The sequence below is a fragment of the Cervus elaphus genome, chromosome 4, assembly GCF_910594005.1.
Source record: "Cervus elaphus chromosome 4, mCerEla1.1, whole genome shotgun sequence".
NCBI classification, from domain to species: Eukaryota; Metazoa; Chordata; class Mammalia; order Artiodactyla; family Cervidae; genus Cervus; species Cervus elaphus.
The window spans coordinates 12,476,777-12,492,445 of record NC_057818.1 but is presented as its reverse complement, the minus strand read 5'-3'; the positions used below and the strand labels follow the sequence as shown (position 1 = coordinate 12,492,445).

The window sequence follows — 15,669 nt, the reverse complement described above, 5'->3', positions numbered from 1 at the left end:
AAACCTGCTCCACACCCATTGTCCTGGTGTGACAGGTGGCTTGGGCAGGAGTCTCGAACGCTCCTTAAAGGGCACACACTACTGCTATCAATTCTGGTAACTGCGGGACCAGCAGGGGTGGTCACGCATCTCAGGAGGAGGTGCGGAATCCACCATCACAGCTCATACAGACTGGGAGACCTCGACCCCTGGGAGGAGGCCTGGCCAGGATCTCACCCGTCCTTAATGGTGGGAAGCAGCTCGAGACTTATTGAAGAGTGTGCCCCCAGCACAGGACTACCTGGCGACGGCCGGGAGGGATAGGATCTGGCGCTGGAGTTGCGGAGAAGCTCCGACAGCCTCCTCTGGTCAGGGGTCCCCGGGCCCTCCTTCATGTGGGAGCCTCCTGGGGTGTCTCAGAGCGGGGGTCATAGAATACAATGGCACGTTCCACCTGCCCCCTTCTTTCCTGAGTGATAAATGGAGATTCGTGAGGCTCAGTACATCAGTAATCTAAGAAACAGTGGGTTCCAGAAGAGACAGTAAAAAGACCAAAGCACAAATTACAGAATAACGCTTATCAAGAGCCTTGTGCCTGTTTTCCTTTCTCCCTTGATTACCTGTTCCCTTCTAGAATTCGGGAAGATGACCAACCGGGAGAAACGGTTACCTGAGGAAGAAAGGCCAGTGGGGAGACATCCCTGGTGAGAAGTCCCACACCTTACCTGACTGCCTGGGTTGCTGGTGACCCTCGGTCACTCTCCAGGAGTCTCTCTGTCCTGCTTGTAAAAAACCACCTGGCCAGTGATTCCCAAGCATGGCTGACACTCAGGCAATCCAGGGGCAGTAGTTTTCAGCCCCCCTCTCGGCCCCCCACCCCTACCATCACTCCTGGTGGTTTCAGAATCGATAATTCTGAGGTGGGGCCCAGGAACCTGGGTTTTGAAAAGCTCAGACAGGTTTGGGGAGGCATGGACTCCAGGGCCTGCACTGTCGCACCGGAGCCCTTCATTCCACTACAGAAACTTCTGGGTCACTCTTGCCCTGGCTGCTCTCAGCGGGATGGTCGGGGGGCGGGGGTGGGGGGGCACCCACAGGGGTTGATGACTTGGGAAGCAGCCCCGCACAGACGCAGGGACCACTCCTGCCTGGGCCCCAGGTTAATTACTCAAGCAAGATGATATGTCAAGTCATGTAGAATATTTAATCGGTTACTGTGATACCATAGAAATACCAAGAATCATAAAAGTAAAAAAAAAAAGCTGCTAAGTCGTACATAATGGTGCCGGGTTCTCCCGGGTGGCTGCGGGTCTGCCGGCAGGCCGGGGGTCACTGGCCGCGGTCCTGGGGCCTCTTGCCCTTGCCCTTCCTCTTCTTGTCCTCCAGCCGCGGCTTCAGGGCGCACACGCAGGCCGACACGCCGGCGATGGCCTTGGGCAGCTCGGTGCCCTCGCTCCACTTGTCCTTGTCGCGGTCGTAGACCTGCACGGTCTTGGAGAAGGCCGTGTTCTCCCAGCTGTAGCCCCCCAGGATGTAGATGCGGCCCTCCCACACGGCCACGCCCGACTCGCTGTTGGCGTGCAGCAGGGGCGCCACGCGCGTCCACTGGTTGCACTGCGGGCTGTAGGCCTCCACGCCCAGCACGTCGAAGCGCTCCATAGACTCCAGGCTGTCGTCGCTGCCGCCGATGGAGTAGATGCTGTCCCCCAGGCTGCACATGCTGTGCCAGCCGCGCGCCGTGCTCATGGGCCGCCGCTCCTCCCACACGTCCGTCCGGTGGTCGTAGCACAGCAGGTTCTTGCGGTAGGGGCCGATCTGGTAGTCGTGGCCCCCCGAGATGTACACAAAGTCCTTATAGATAGTGCCTGCATGGCCGTAGGTGAACCTGCAGATGGGTGAATGGACAGAGGGAGAGAGGAAGCTAAGGGCTTGCCTAGGACAAGGTCAAGATTTCCATGGTCAGCTTCCCCATCCACGGTCGTCTGGGTTTGGGTGATAAACTAGGTGCGTTACAATCCACCCTGCTAGTTATTCTGGGGATCGAGGGACTCAACTCATCACGTGAAGCATGAGGCCCAGGCTGGCACACGGTCATCATTCTATTCACAGGTGACCGGGTAGGGCTTCCCTGGCAGCTCAGTGGAGGAGCTGGGAGCCACACCCAGACGCTTACCCCATACCCTCTTCTAACTCCCAGGGACAAAGATCCCTAGACACTCAGGCGTGTTCCACAGCAAGCCTGCTTCAGAGGCTGCCCTTGCAGGTTTGATTGCAAGGAGCTGGTCAGATAAATGACAGGCCCTTCTGCTAAACTCGTGATGATAACAAACGCAGTGAACGGACAGCTGGACAGGGTGGAACAGTCATCACGTCCCCTTCACGGATGAAGAAGCAGAGACAGCACGGGATGGGGACACCTGCTCGAGTCAGATGGAGCACAGACAGCCTCTACCCTCTGAACGCCTCCTGCCCAAAGTTGAGAGGCTTTCAGTAAATCTCTCACTCCCTGAACCCAGAACCCACTCCCTGAAACTCAGGCAGTGAAGAGACTTGGAAATGGAACACTCGGGAGGCCCAGAACAGGCGCCCTGACACGTCACCACTATGCCCTCTGCTCCTCATGCTGGTATTTACAAGCCAGGAGACTCTGCCTGGAATTGGAGGCCAAGATACCGAGAGAGGCAGGTGGGCTCAACCGCCATCCCAGAGCCTCAGCGTCTGTAGGTCTGCCCCCAAGCCCCAATCACCTTGGCAGGCCGGCCACATAGGACCAGGAGTCGGTCTTGGGGCTGTAGGTCTCCACTGAGGAGAGTGCGCCGTTCTCGTTTCGGCCGCCGACGGCCACCAGCATGTCCTCGATGGAGGCCAGGTAGAAATCCACGCGGCGCTGGTTCATGGAGGCCACCTGTGGAGGCGACACACCTGTACTTCCCCATTCCCAAACTCGGGTCAGCATCAACATCCAGCACTGTGTCCCCAACCTGCTCCACGGAAGACACAGCCCAGGTGAGGCAGCGGCCACGTGAGTCTGGGGAAGGGAGCCAAACTGGAAGAAGAAGGTGGGACCCTCAAGACCTCATGAATCCCCATGAAGGGCATGGAGAATTCACTTCCCCAAACCTGTCTGGCACACGTGGAATAGAATTCTGCAGGACACATGGGTCCCAGCGGCTGATGGACTGGTTTTCTGAAATGTAAGTTCACCTTTCCCCTGGCCCCCCACAATCAGATATCTTAAAAATTAGTACTGATTGCCATCCATGTTGACGGGCAGAAAGTGACACTCAGCAGGAAATTACCAACAGGAGATCCAAGCTTCTGTTTTCTTTTTTAAAGACATTCAGGACATTCGAATTAAAGATATTAACGACAAGCAGGACATTCGAATGAAGACAGTCCCACAGGCGACCGTACGGTTAGGCTGCCACTGCTATGAAGGTCTGGAGGCCAGCCTTCAAGGCTGGGAGCTTCCTTCTTGTGGCAAGACTTACAAAGTGGTTGGTTTTAGATTTTTGAGAATAAAATCAAAAGGTCATCTGAGTCCCTTCTGAGCCTTGAGCTCAGGAAAGCCCCGAGTTAGGTCAGCAGACTGAGATGTGAGTATAAAGACCGGGACAGACTCAAGTGGGTGGCGCTGTGGTTCTGGGGAGCAAAGGAGCACAACCCCGACCCCCCAAAATGTGAGCTACAACCGTGACCCTGGAAGGTCAATGTCCCCCGACCTGTTTCCAGAGGGAGAAGCTGAGATTTGGAGTGGGCATGGAACCGGCCTGAAACTCTCAGCTACAATTTAGCCAAGCTGGGCCGTGAACCTGGGTCTGATACCAAGACCCAGGCCCTTCCCAGAATTAGCCACCACGCCTGCCACGGGGCCATGGCTCCTACGAGGAATAAGCCTCTGCAGCCTCCCTGAAGCACCTCCAAGCCCGTCCCAGAGAGGGGCTTGGCGGAGACTCCGAGACCTGGGGAGGCTGTCAGAACTATGGGTCAAGTCCCCAGACCAGTGCCATCCAGGGTGGTAGCCACTAGCCTCACGTGGCTATTCACACTCAAGTTTAAATGAATGAAAATGAAATAAAACTGAAAACTCAGTTCTTTAGTCCCACGGGCCACACTTCAAGCCCTCAATTGCCACAGGTGGCTGGTGGCTACCGTTGGATGGCACAGACATAGAACGGTTCTGCCGGTACAGAGAGTTCTATGGGGCAGCGGTGCTCTGGACGTGGCCCATCCCTGCAGAAGGTGGCCAGTCACCCCTCACCGCCCCCATTAGGGGGCCGTGATGGGGCTCATCACTTTATCACACCTAGTTCAGAAGCAGGATGGCCATCCAGGCCCAAGAGAAGGGGGTGGGGGGGCAGTCAAGACTAAGGTTAAGGAGATGGAAAGTCCTCAAGAGTAAAGAAATAATCTGGCTTTAATCTCACCTTGATCCACTGTTTACAGCGGGGGTCATACCTATAAAGGAGATTGGAGGCCGCATCCCCTCCGTTGTCCCGTGAGAAGCTGCCGCCGGCGATGAAGATGAACCCCCCCAGCACGGCAACGCAGTGGTGGCTCCGCCGGGCTGGCAGGGGCGTCTCCTTGACCCACTGCTCGCTCTGGGCATCCAGGTAGCAGGTGTCGTCGCTGAGCTCCAGACACCGCTCGGAGACCTCGCCGCCCACGAAGAGCAGGCACTCCTGGGTGGTGCGGAGGGCCGTGCGCTTGGTCTGCATGACGGGCTGGGCCGCCAGGTTGTTGTGGTAGCGCACGGCCTCCTCGATGAAGCCCTCGCAGTTGGCCTCGCGCGGCAGCAGCGAGCACACGGCGGGCTTGACGCGGTGCAGCAGGTCGTTCTTGGGGATGAGTGGGAAGTGGATGTTCTCCAGCACCTGGTAGGCGTGGGCCTCGCGCTCGGGCTGCTGAGTCAGCCACTGCAGGGCGGCCTGCAGCAGGTCGTGCTCACACTCCCGCTGCACCTCACTGCTGCCCAGGTAGGCGCACAGCTTCTGCATGGAGATGTTCTGCAGGAAGTCGGGCGTGAAGGACAGCGTGCCGAAGCGGCTGAGGATGAAGCCGTCGATGAAGGCGTCCAGCCGCTTGAGGCTGTAGATGGAGGCCAGCTCCTGCAGGTACAGGTAGTTGTCCTCGCTCACCTCCTGCTCCAGGTACTCGCAGCAGAAGTCCACTGCAGTCCAGATCTGCAGCAGGTGGGCCGTCTCCAGCACGTAGTCGATGTTGCCGCCGTCCAGCACCAGCTCCCCGCCGTACAGGAAGTCCACCACGGCCTTGAGCCCGATGTAAGAGGCGCCGATCAGCTCCACCTCCTTCTGGAAGGCCTCGCGCATGCCCAGGGTGAACATGGAATTGAAGTAGTCGCTGCACACGGCCAGCAGGTTGCGGTGGGCTGGCAGGCGCTGCTCGTCGGCCACCAGGACCACGTCGCAGAAGAGGCCGCGCAGGCGCTGCTCGTTCAGCCGCTGCAGCACCGTGCCGGCGTGCTCGGCCCAGCGGTACACCTGCAGCGGCGAGAGCGCCCGTCAGGAGGGGAGCCCGACCAGCACTCAACACACGGCAGAGGGAGAGAGGATGGGAGACACAGCGCCAGAGCGCCTCGCAGAAAGTAAGGGTGTTCCACCGTGCGTGTGTCTACATTTGTATTGGGCTTCCCTGGTGGCTGAGATGGTAATGAATCTGCCTGCAATGCGGGAGACCCGGATTGGATCCCTGGGTTAGGAGGATCCCTGGAGGAGGGCATGGCAACCCACTCCAGTACTCTTGCCTGGAGAATCCCATGGGCAGAGGAGCCTGGTGGGCTACAGTCCATGGGGTCAGCAAAGAGTCAGACATGACTGAGCAACTTTCAGTTCCGTTTCTTTACAAATTAAATTTACTCAATCTTTCTTTTTTCCTTTCTTTTTCCCCCATCCTCCTCCTTTATAAACAGAATTCCCCAAAGTGTTCTTCATTCCCTCCTTTCCCATCTCTCTTTCCTTCTCAGCAAGTGCGTGTCATGGCAGAGGTTTGCAAATGCTGTCCCATGGGGAGGGTGAAGTTATGTGGGGCGGAGCCTCTCCGGTGGGATGGGAGTTGGTGGAGCCCCAGCTCTGCAGCCTCTGAGTCTCAAGCAGGCTCTGAGCCTCCGTTCCTGGTCTCACAAGTGAGGCTGAGGGTGTTCATCACCCAGGTTTGCGGGGGTCCTGAGACAGAACCTGGCACAGAGCTGGCCCCAGGGGAGCGGCAGCAGAGTCACCTGCTGGGCCCTTCAGTCCCCACGGAGGCACAGTGCCAACACAGGCTACAGAGACCATCCAGCAAGATTGTGGGGCCCAGAGACTAACGTGCCTGGGGAATCTTACTTTCAGAAACACGGCTTCAGCAGTCATGGCCCGGGTTAAAAGAAACGTATGTAAATTGCAGGAACACTGCTACACACCCCCCTGTGCACGTGACTGCATGCTCTTGTCTGAGCATCATGGGAACCCTCCAAGGGAGCGTCAATTGTATTTCCATATGAGGAAAAGTCAGGCTCAGAGAGACCACGAAATCTGTCCAAAATCCCACAGTGACTGACAGGCAGGGCTGGGATTTCAACCTGGATCTGATTCCAGAGCCCAAACCTTTCATCACCACACTACATAGGAAGTAACAAATCAATTGACACGAATAATTAATAGGAGTTAATTCAATACATTCAGGTTGGTGGACATTGACTGACTGTTGTCTATCTGCCCTGGGCTTTTAAAGATACAAAGAAAACTCAGACTTTAGACAACAGTTTCTAAATCCTGGATGGAATAATCAGGATATTTCACACTGCTCTATTTACTCCCTATAAAAACAAGATGATTCAATATGTGGTAAAACAGACCATTCAGAAACATCAGCAGGGCGATTCAAGGGTGATTGGGAAAAAGGGCTGGGAGGGCTGGGCATTAAGTCTGGTGAGGGTGGAGGTGGGGGATGACAGAAAGGAAGACGGGGGGTGAGGCTGTGCAGGTGCAAGCAGCTGGCTGACTTGCACACAGGTCCCTAGAGATTACTTCTCAACATGTGTTCTATGGGAGGGACTTGGTTTTTCCTTCCCTTCCAAATCTGCTACCACCTCTGATGCACTAGTAATGGGCCACTTTATCTCCCTGTGGTCCTTCCCGTCCAGCCAGTTCCAACACCCATGGCTCCATCCATACGAGTCTCAGGCAACATCCTCACAATCTGAGGACACCATGCAGCCGATCCTTACAGCTCCCTTCTCTTCCAAGTCTACAGAGCCAGTCTCTCCGGCCTGACATTACAGGGTGGCTTCTTGGAGGTCCACACATGGATATTTCTGCCTATTCTGGTTATCCACAGAGAGCTGGGCTGGCCTGGTTTTGGCTTACAATTGAGCAGGAAAGGTCTGGGCTCCAGCACAAGCTGGCTTGGGGCCCCTCTTGGGTGCAGACTGAAGGAAGGAAATAAAAAGGCACCACAGGAGTGGGCTATCAAGTGACAGTGAAGGCTAGTGTCCTTGAGAAGCAAGTGAGGGGCCTCAGGTGGGCTCTGAGCCCACCCTGGTCTCCTGGTTGCTTCCAAGCTGGTGGGGGCACCGGCACTATCACAGTTAAATAGAGGTACACACGCCCCTAGCTGCGGAGTGAAAAGGAAACAGCCCTGGGGAGGGGCAAGGATAGGGAGAGCCCCGGAGGACAGCTGCCACGGGGCCATCTGCTGCAGACAGCCAAGGCAGGGACGCCTTCACTGCTTCTACAGCTGGGCCTCCAGGCTAAGTGGGCTCGTCTAGTTCTTCACCTGGGTCTCCATCACAGCCTGTTTCCAGCTGTTTAGTGCAGCAGCAGAGCCAAGAACTAAAAACAGACAAACGTAACTTCCCGACTTTAAAGGGTCATCAGTAAAAGAGTTGCAGCACTTCACGTAATTTAGAAACTCTGACCTTTGACTTTCTCCCATGACATTAACCCTGTTCATTCCTTCATTTCTTATTTTAGCACCATCCTCAAGGGCTAGGCAAGGTGAAGAAACACAGGTACTCAGGGTCTAACGCTGGGCAGAAAGGAGGAGCTATGGGGTTGTCGTTGCTGTTTAGTTGTAAGGTCGTGTCCGACTCTGCAACCCCATAGACTGCAGCCCACCAGGCTCCTCTGTCCATGGGATTTTTCGAGGCAAGAATACTGGAGTGGGTTGCCATTTCCTCCTCCAGGATCTTCCCAACCCAGGGATCAAACCTGTGTCTCCTGAATTGGCAGGTGGACCCTCTGCCGCTGAGCCAGTAAGGAACCTGAGGACGGGGTACCTTACACTAAAAAAGAACTCAGGGACTTCCCTGGTGGTCCAGCGGTTAGGACTCCTCGCTTCCACTGCATGGTGTATGGGTTCAATCTCTGGTCGGGGGACTAAAGTCCCACAAGCCACGTGGCACAACCAAAATAAACAAACAAACATTAAAAAACAAAGAATTCACCATCAAATTGGATCGACACATTTTAGAGGAGATAAATGAGCAGGGGCAGCCACAGAATGGAAGACTCCACTGATCTGAGACAGGCAAGGTGTACCACCACACGCAGTAACTGGGGTAACCCTCAGAAGCAGGGTAACGAGAGCAGGGAGCAGGCACACAGAGGATCCGCCCCTGACTCCATTCATACAAGTTCAAGGGCAGGTGAAACCGCGCAGCTGAAAGCTGGGAGAGTGGCTCTGCCAACTGCAGGGACCCGGAGGGGTCTGGTTATGTTCTTTTTAACTTATCCAGGTTCGGGCCACATGGGTGTGATGAATGTCTAGAAACTCAAGGGCACGTTATGATTTGGGCACTTGGTAAGTATAAAATGTTAGGAACATAAATACAACGAACCAAGGGATAGAGAAGCCTGTTCCTGAAAGCTTCAATTCAAAGAGAAACTGGTTCAGAATCTGGCTTGAAGGGACAAAGGTTTCTGGCGCCGTCGAACTTAGAAAGCTACGCTGTCTCGGCAGCCAAGCTCCGAAACAAAGCCCCTTTGAGGCAGCAGTGAGACCTTTCTGGGTTTTCACAGCAGATAAAGCTGGGCTTGGCAAGAGCCTTCTCAGTCCGCTCAAATGGAAACAGAGTTCTCAGGGGGACCAGCCTCCCCTGAAAATTACACCCCATTCTTCTTTTTCACACATCTGTTGTTGAACCTCACTCCCTCTTTTTCTCCTCATCTATAAGTTGCTCGCAGCTCCCTTTATCTAAAATGGTATTTCTTTATCTTTCTTCATTTGTCTCCTTTTAAGATATTTTTTTCCTAATAGCTCACTGTGTCATTTAAATACATAATATAGTCTATATATCTGGGCACGTATTATATGTACTTTGAAAGGGTAAAATTCTTTCCACACCCCCAAGAACACACTGCAGCTCCTTGTGAGCAACGTCAGCCCCATGGAGAATGCATGATCTAGTCCAACGATGACATTTAATCTTCAAAAAAGGAGACTTTTAAAGAAAAGGATGCTACTGATATTTATAAAGAAACAGGTGTAAATGGGGACTGTCCCACAAATTGGTCCCCTGAACCTTATCTACAGTGACTGTGGGGACAAGGGCCGTTTCAAGTCACCTGAGGAGTCTGCTAAAGGTTACAGATTACCAGGTCCTGCTCCCAGATTTTAATTTAGCAGGTCTGGGGTGGGGCTGGGTATATGTACTGCCAATGAGACGCCTGCCCCCTCCCTCTTCCCAGGATGAGTTTGATGCAGTCAGTGTGACACAGGTAGGTAGCAGCGCCCTGGGGACCCACCCTCACTCACCCCTAGGGTCCCAGAAAGTCACGACCAGGAAAGGCTCTGGCCTTTCACATCAGGTATGCCAAGTGCTGCCCCACTATAAGGCTGGGGGCTTGGCTTCTTGACAGACATCTTTGGAGCCTCAGGTGGAAACAGGAATCCCATGGCATCCACCCTGTCCTGTACACCTCTCAGGGTCGAGGTGCAGGATAAAGGAGTCCAGTTGTGTTTCTAACATCCACCACTGCCTTCAACCCCCGCTCTGATTTTATGATTTTTCCACTTCTTGCCTGTGCCGCCTCTAGTCATCGTTAAGGAGATTAACACCAATGCCAAGAATAGAAAATCAGCCTGTACAATGAGAATGAGCTTGTTAGAAAAACCTCACGCTTCTTGGGCAATCGGCACAGTGACCCGTTCACAGACCTTTGAGGACTCGCTGATCTTGTACGGCCGAGACACTCGCGTCTGCCGGCTTCCCTCCATCACAAACGAGATCGCAGCCCTACGACAAGAATAGGGTTTCTGAGCGTGCGGTAATAACTCGAGGTCATTCACAAATCGTAGGCTCTGCTGGCAGGTGTCAGTGACAGCAAGAGCGAAGGGAGGGAAGAGAGAGAGAACACTGTACTTCCAAGCACTCTGTCACGCTGAGCGCTGGAAACATTCGGGTGTTAAAATCAGACAACACATAGTAAGCGTTCCCTTCTCAGCTAAAGTCCCACCTCGTCTTGTCTCTAAGCTCGCCTACAAACACCTACCTTTGGATGTTTTATCAGAAGGACGTCTTTCCAATAGATCAAGACCACAATATCAATAGTTGTCATTTCAGAACCCAGACTATGACCCCAGGACCAAGTTAAGGGACTGACACCTGCTATCACATTAAACTTCCACAACGGCTTGACCAAGCTGATGTCACTTAACCCATTTCACAGATGAAGATGTTGAGCTCAAGGTCACAAAGCTAGTGAACGGCTGGGAATCAAACCTGAATCTGTTCAGCTTCAAAACTGGACAGACATGGGCCCTTGAAAGGGGCCTAGGCTTTGAGAGTCCCATCCTTGTAAAATTTCGTGATGTTCAGGATATGGTTCGGTGATGACTACCAAGTATAAAACATGTTCCGGACACAGGCGCTGTCTTGTTTTCTGTGTCTCACTGATTTCAGCCCCACAACATCACCAGGAGGCCAGCACCATTATTACCCTCAGTTTACAGAGGAGGAAGCTGACACAAGGAGGGGAAGGAACTTGCTCAGCTTCACACTCAGGAAGCAGCAGCAGAGTCAGGATTCCAAGGTAGGGAGGCTCGCAGGCTCTCAACCCCTAGGCTACTCCACTTGGCCATTAAACAAACACCCAGAGGCAGGAAACCTCTGAGAGAGAATGGGGGAGGGGACGGGGGTATGCCCTGACAGGAACATCCAAGATAAACTTGAACAAGCAATTTAACCTCTACACACTTCATGGTGGAGTCTATGGCAAGGGCTGGTGTACTCACCCCGTGATAGGCTTCTTCCAGTTTCGGAAATGTCAAGCAACTCACTAAGGGCACACAGCCCGGCTCTGGGGGACCTCAGAGGATGGGAGCACAGGGAGGAAGGATTAAGCCAGCAACATGGGCACAAGCCATATACTGGGACAGAGGGTTTCCAGAGGGATCTATGCCTTGCTATCCAAGTTGAGAAGGGTCAATGCGTCACCTGCTGAATACACAGCTTTTGCTAACAAATAACAGTGTGACAAGGAGTCAGCGCTCTGTTAAGATAATCAGGGAAACCAAGAGGGGGCTCCAGTGATGCAGGGGAGGGGGAGGAAGCGATCCCCGTGCAGTCTACCCTGCCAGTTTCCTGGGGGGAAGGAAGGAATAAGTAGATTTCTTTTGGCAAATTAGCAGCTTTGTGACAAAGACCAGCTGTAGCCCTCCCCCCAATCCTTTCTGACTGCCCCTAGTATGCTGGGGGCTCAGAGACGGAAGGGAAGGACACCAGCATCCATCCTACTCTTCACCCCTGACTTCCTTGTTTCACCTTCACCCTCCGAGACAGGTGTCACCGCCGCTCCTGATGCCCAGGCTCAGGTGGCCGTGGGGCCCGCCCAAGGTCACCCGCAGCAGACGGTCTCCACCACCCTAGGCAGCCAGCCAGGTCTCAGGTCTGCCTTCAGTGCTAAAAGCTTTGTTTTCTAGGCCAACGTTTCTAGAGAGAGTTTTCTTCGTGCGGAGGCTCCCTTTTGTCTGAGGGCAAGCGGTTCGGGGGGCCAGCTGCTCCAGGAGTGTGGGTGTCAGCTGCCTCCTGTGCTTTCTGCAAGCAGGTCCAGGCCATCCGCAGGCACAGTGGCGACACCGAGTGAGGCGTTGAGAGGTCTTTTTACTAAACACGGAACAGAGGCCACGTCCGGGCGGCCGGAAGGGTCCCCAGGGAGCCCGGGTTTCAACCCTGAAACCTGCCGGACCGCGGCGCTCCGGGGATGGGGGTAACCGCGTCGTGGAGGTGGAGGTGTACCTGGACGCCTGCCCGCACTCACCGGCCCGGCTCTCGGCGGACGCCGCCGTCGCTTCCTCGAACCCGGCACCCCTAGGCGGAACCGCCGGCACAACGGCCGCCGGGCGGGCTCGCGCGGGGCGCGAGGCGGGGGAGGGCGCGGAGCGGGGTGGCGCCCGGAGAGGGCGCCGGGGGCGGGACGCAGGGACACTCGCCCACCAGGGCCGCGCGCCGCCGCGCAGGCCGCACCTGTCCCACCTGCGGGGGCGGCGGCCCCGTCCCCAGCCCCGAGCTTCGGGGCCGGCCCCTCGCCCCGCGGTCCTCACCGGCGCTCCGCCGAGCACAAAGGGCTCCCGCAGGCGGAACCGCGGCGCCGGCGACCCTCCCGAAGCAGGCCCGCCCCCCGCCCCGGCCCCCGGACGGCGCGCGGCTCCCGGCCCGCGCAGGAGCGGGGCGCGCGCAGAGGCCCACCTGGGAGGGCGCGCTACTGGCGCGGCGCAGGGACCCCTGGCGGCGGGGCCGAGCGGGCGGGGCGGCGGGGCGGGAGCGCCGGAGCCCGCGGGCCGGCCGGGATCGCGGCCATGGCTTCGCCAGGAAGTGCGAGGTCGAGGCGGAGGCTCGCGCGGCCAATGGCGGCGGCCGGGAGCCGGTGGGCGCAGGCGGCCCGGGGGCGGGGCCTGCTAGGGGCGTGGCCTGCGCCGGGTGGGCGGGACCTGCGCTGGGGTGGAGCCTGCGCCGGGAGGGCGGGGCCTGCGCGGGGTCCGGGCCTGCGTGGGGTCCTCGCCCACCCCTCCGCCCGCACACCCTCGACCCCGGGACTAGCTTGCGGCCCCGGCGGGGCACTCAAGAGTCAGGCATCGCGACCTGCCTCCTGGGTGTCGACCGCCGTCACAGGCGCAGGGACAAGGCGTGGACCGGACAGGCGAGGTCCCGGGCCTGGGGGACCTGAGTGCTGGGCGGGGACATCGCGTTCGGCCGGCCTCTTTGCGTTCACCTACAGCGAGGTCTTCGCTGGCCCCTGTGTTAAAGTCACCATTCCTCTCTTTCTAATCTTCTCAATCATTCCTTGTTCATTTGACTTACTCTTCTCTCTCCCTGGGGCTTCCCTTGTGGCTCAGCTGGTAAAGAATCCGCCTGCAATGTGGGAGACCTGGGTTCAGTCCCTGGGTTGGGAAGATCCCCTGGAGAAGGGAAAGGCTACCCACTCCAGTATTCTGGCCTGGGGAATTCCATGGACTGTATAGTCTATGGGGTCGCAAAGAGTCGGACACGACTAAGTGACTTTCACTTTCACTTTCTCTCTCCCCGACTGGAAACCCTGGAAGCCCGCCGGGGCAGGATTTGCTGCCAGCCCCAACGCTGGCACCTGGTAGCCTGTTAGTTAAGTATTTGAGGAATAAATGAGCTTTAACCACCACGTATCTATCATTGTCAAACTTATACTATAGCCTGAATGAACCTTGGAAACATTATTCTAAGTGAAAGACATGGAAGACCGGGTATTGTGTCAGTCCATTTATATGAAGTGTCCAGAACAGGCAAATCCATACGGACAGAAAGGAAATTAGTGGTTACTCAGGGCTGGAATGTTGAGGGAAATGGTGTGGCTGTTAAGGGATGTTTTGGGGCGGGAGTGTGATAAAAATGTTCTGAAATTTGGTCATATTGATGGTTGCACAACTCTGAATAGATGAAAAACCACTGGATTGTACACTTAAAAAGGGTGGATTTGGGATTTCCTCAGCGGTCCATTGGTTAGGACACGGCTCTTTCATTGTCATGGAGCAGGTTCGATTCTTGGTTGAGGAGCTAAGATCCCACAGGCCGCAGAGCACAGACAAAGAAAAGAAACTAAGGAAGTACTTCAGTATCAAAAGGGACAAGCACAAAAGGGAAAACATTACCCACCCGAGGAGAACAGCTGTCAGTACTTAAGTGTAGATCAGCCTTATGTTTTTTGCATGCCTGTGTTCTTCACGGATGCATGCACGTGATTCTGAGTGGTGCAGGCCCTTTGGAGAGGTGTCAGTGAACTGCCAGCCATGTCCCCAGAACAGCTGGGCCTGGGATGGGGGGTGGGTGGGAGGGATAGGGAGGGAGGTGTTGGGGATGGGGTGAGGCCTAGGAGAACTGCTCCATGCAGCTGCAGCCTTAGCTCCCCAGGGAGGCTCCAGGTCCCTGAGTCTCTTGGAGGAGGAGGGAAGAAGGAGGAGGCAGGCAGCTCTCTAAACACTCTGTTCTCACCAGAGGTTTGTCCTTGGCCCAGCTTTCCTCCCAAAGGCTGAGTAATCTAGAAAAATTGCAGCCCAGCATAAGTGAACTGGCCTGGAGGCCACCCTGGATCACGTCTGCAAGTGGAATTCTTGGCTCCATCCCTCCAGTAAATTTGTAACTGTTTAGATTGGAGGGTAAGAAGCAACAGACCAATAAATGGGTGAAGCCACAGAGGTTTCCTGGCCTAGGCCTTGGTCGTCCCTAATCTCAGATTAAAAGAAAGACTTTCTTCCCCTCAGATGGCATTTCTGCTTCCTGCTTCCTTCTCCTCAGGATTTGCCTCCCCAGCTGTGCCTGGATTTGGGCCCTGGCTTGGTGCCAACTGGACCAGCTGCGACGTTTCCCATCTCCAAATGGGGTAGCCTTTGTTCCTTTCGTGGTGTTGACAAATTAATACATGATGAATGAATGATATAATGAGTGAATGAATAATAAATGAATTAATACATGCTGACCACTTCCATCAGGAGAAGGCAATGGCACCCCACTCCAGTACTCTTGCCTGGAAAATCCCATGGACGGAGGAGCCTGGTGGGCTGCCGTCTATGGGGTTGCACAGGGTTGGACACGACTGAAGAGACTTAGCAGCAGCAGCAGACCACGCCCATCAGTGCTCCGTGCGTGTTAGTTGCTCAGTTGTGTCTGACTCTTTGCGACCCATGGACTGTAACTGGTCAGGCTCATCTGTCCACAGGATTTTCCAGGCAAGAATACTGGAATGGGTTGCCATTTCCTTCTCCAGGGGGTTTTCCCAACCCAGGGATCAAAGCCAGATCTTCTGCATTGCAGGCAGATTCTTTACCATCTGAGCCACCAGTGAAGCATAAAGCCCCATGCACAAAGCTCCATAAATTTGAACTTTTGTTGATGATGCCGGTCTACCAGTTAGAAAACTTCCTTAGCTGAAGACTTTGTTTCCTGTTAAAATAGAAATCATTTGAAAATGGACTCTATGAGTCATTGACAACTTAGCATTCATTCATCAGCTTCAGGCGCTTTCTTAAGATCTTGTTGTTTCCTGACCAGAGGGAAAGGAAGCCGCCAGCCCCTAAGAGGGGTAGAGAGAAGGGGGCAGGGCAGGCAGATACGAAGTACATGAAGCTTCTTGCGTGTCATGGCTTCTCCTGGAGCTGATGCTGTCTTGGGACCTGTCAGGTCAGAACTGCTGGTCACTTACTGCTGAGGTTTCTAACGAAGCTGGC

The 15,669-nt window shown here is 55.2% G+C and overlaps 1 protein-coding gene across 3 annotated transcripts; it reads right to left on the bottom strand.

Moving 5' to 3' along the window:
• Positions 1-1,164: 1,164 nt before the first annotated feature.
• Positions 1,165-12,837, bottom strand: KLHL36 (kelch like family member 36). Of its 3 annotated transcripts, none has more exons than XM_043898195.1 (5): positions 12,665-12,837; positions 10,135-10,213; positions 4,407-5,480; positions 2,727-2,884; positions 1,165-1,864 (listed from the first exon to the last, which is right to left on the bottom strand). In XM_043898195.1, exons 2-5 carry the CDS (start codon positions 10,192-10,194, stop codon positions 1,309-1,311), a joined length of 1,848 nt encoding a protein of 615 aa, XP_043754130.1. In that variant the 5' UTR covers positions 10,195-10,213; positions 12,665-12,837; the 3' UTR covers positions 1,165-1,308. The 3 variants fall into 3 exon arrangements, with proteins under 3 accessions (XP_043754130.1, XP_043754132.1, XP_043754131.1); XM_043898197.1 differs by lacking the exon at positions 12,665-12,837 and adding an exon at positions 12,215-12,657; XM_043898196.1 differs by lacking the exon at positions 12,665-12,837 and adding an exon at positions 12,237-12,600.
• Positions 12,838-15,669: the final 2,832 nt, after the last annotated feature.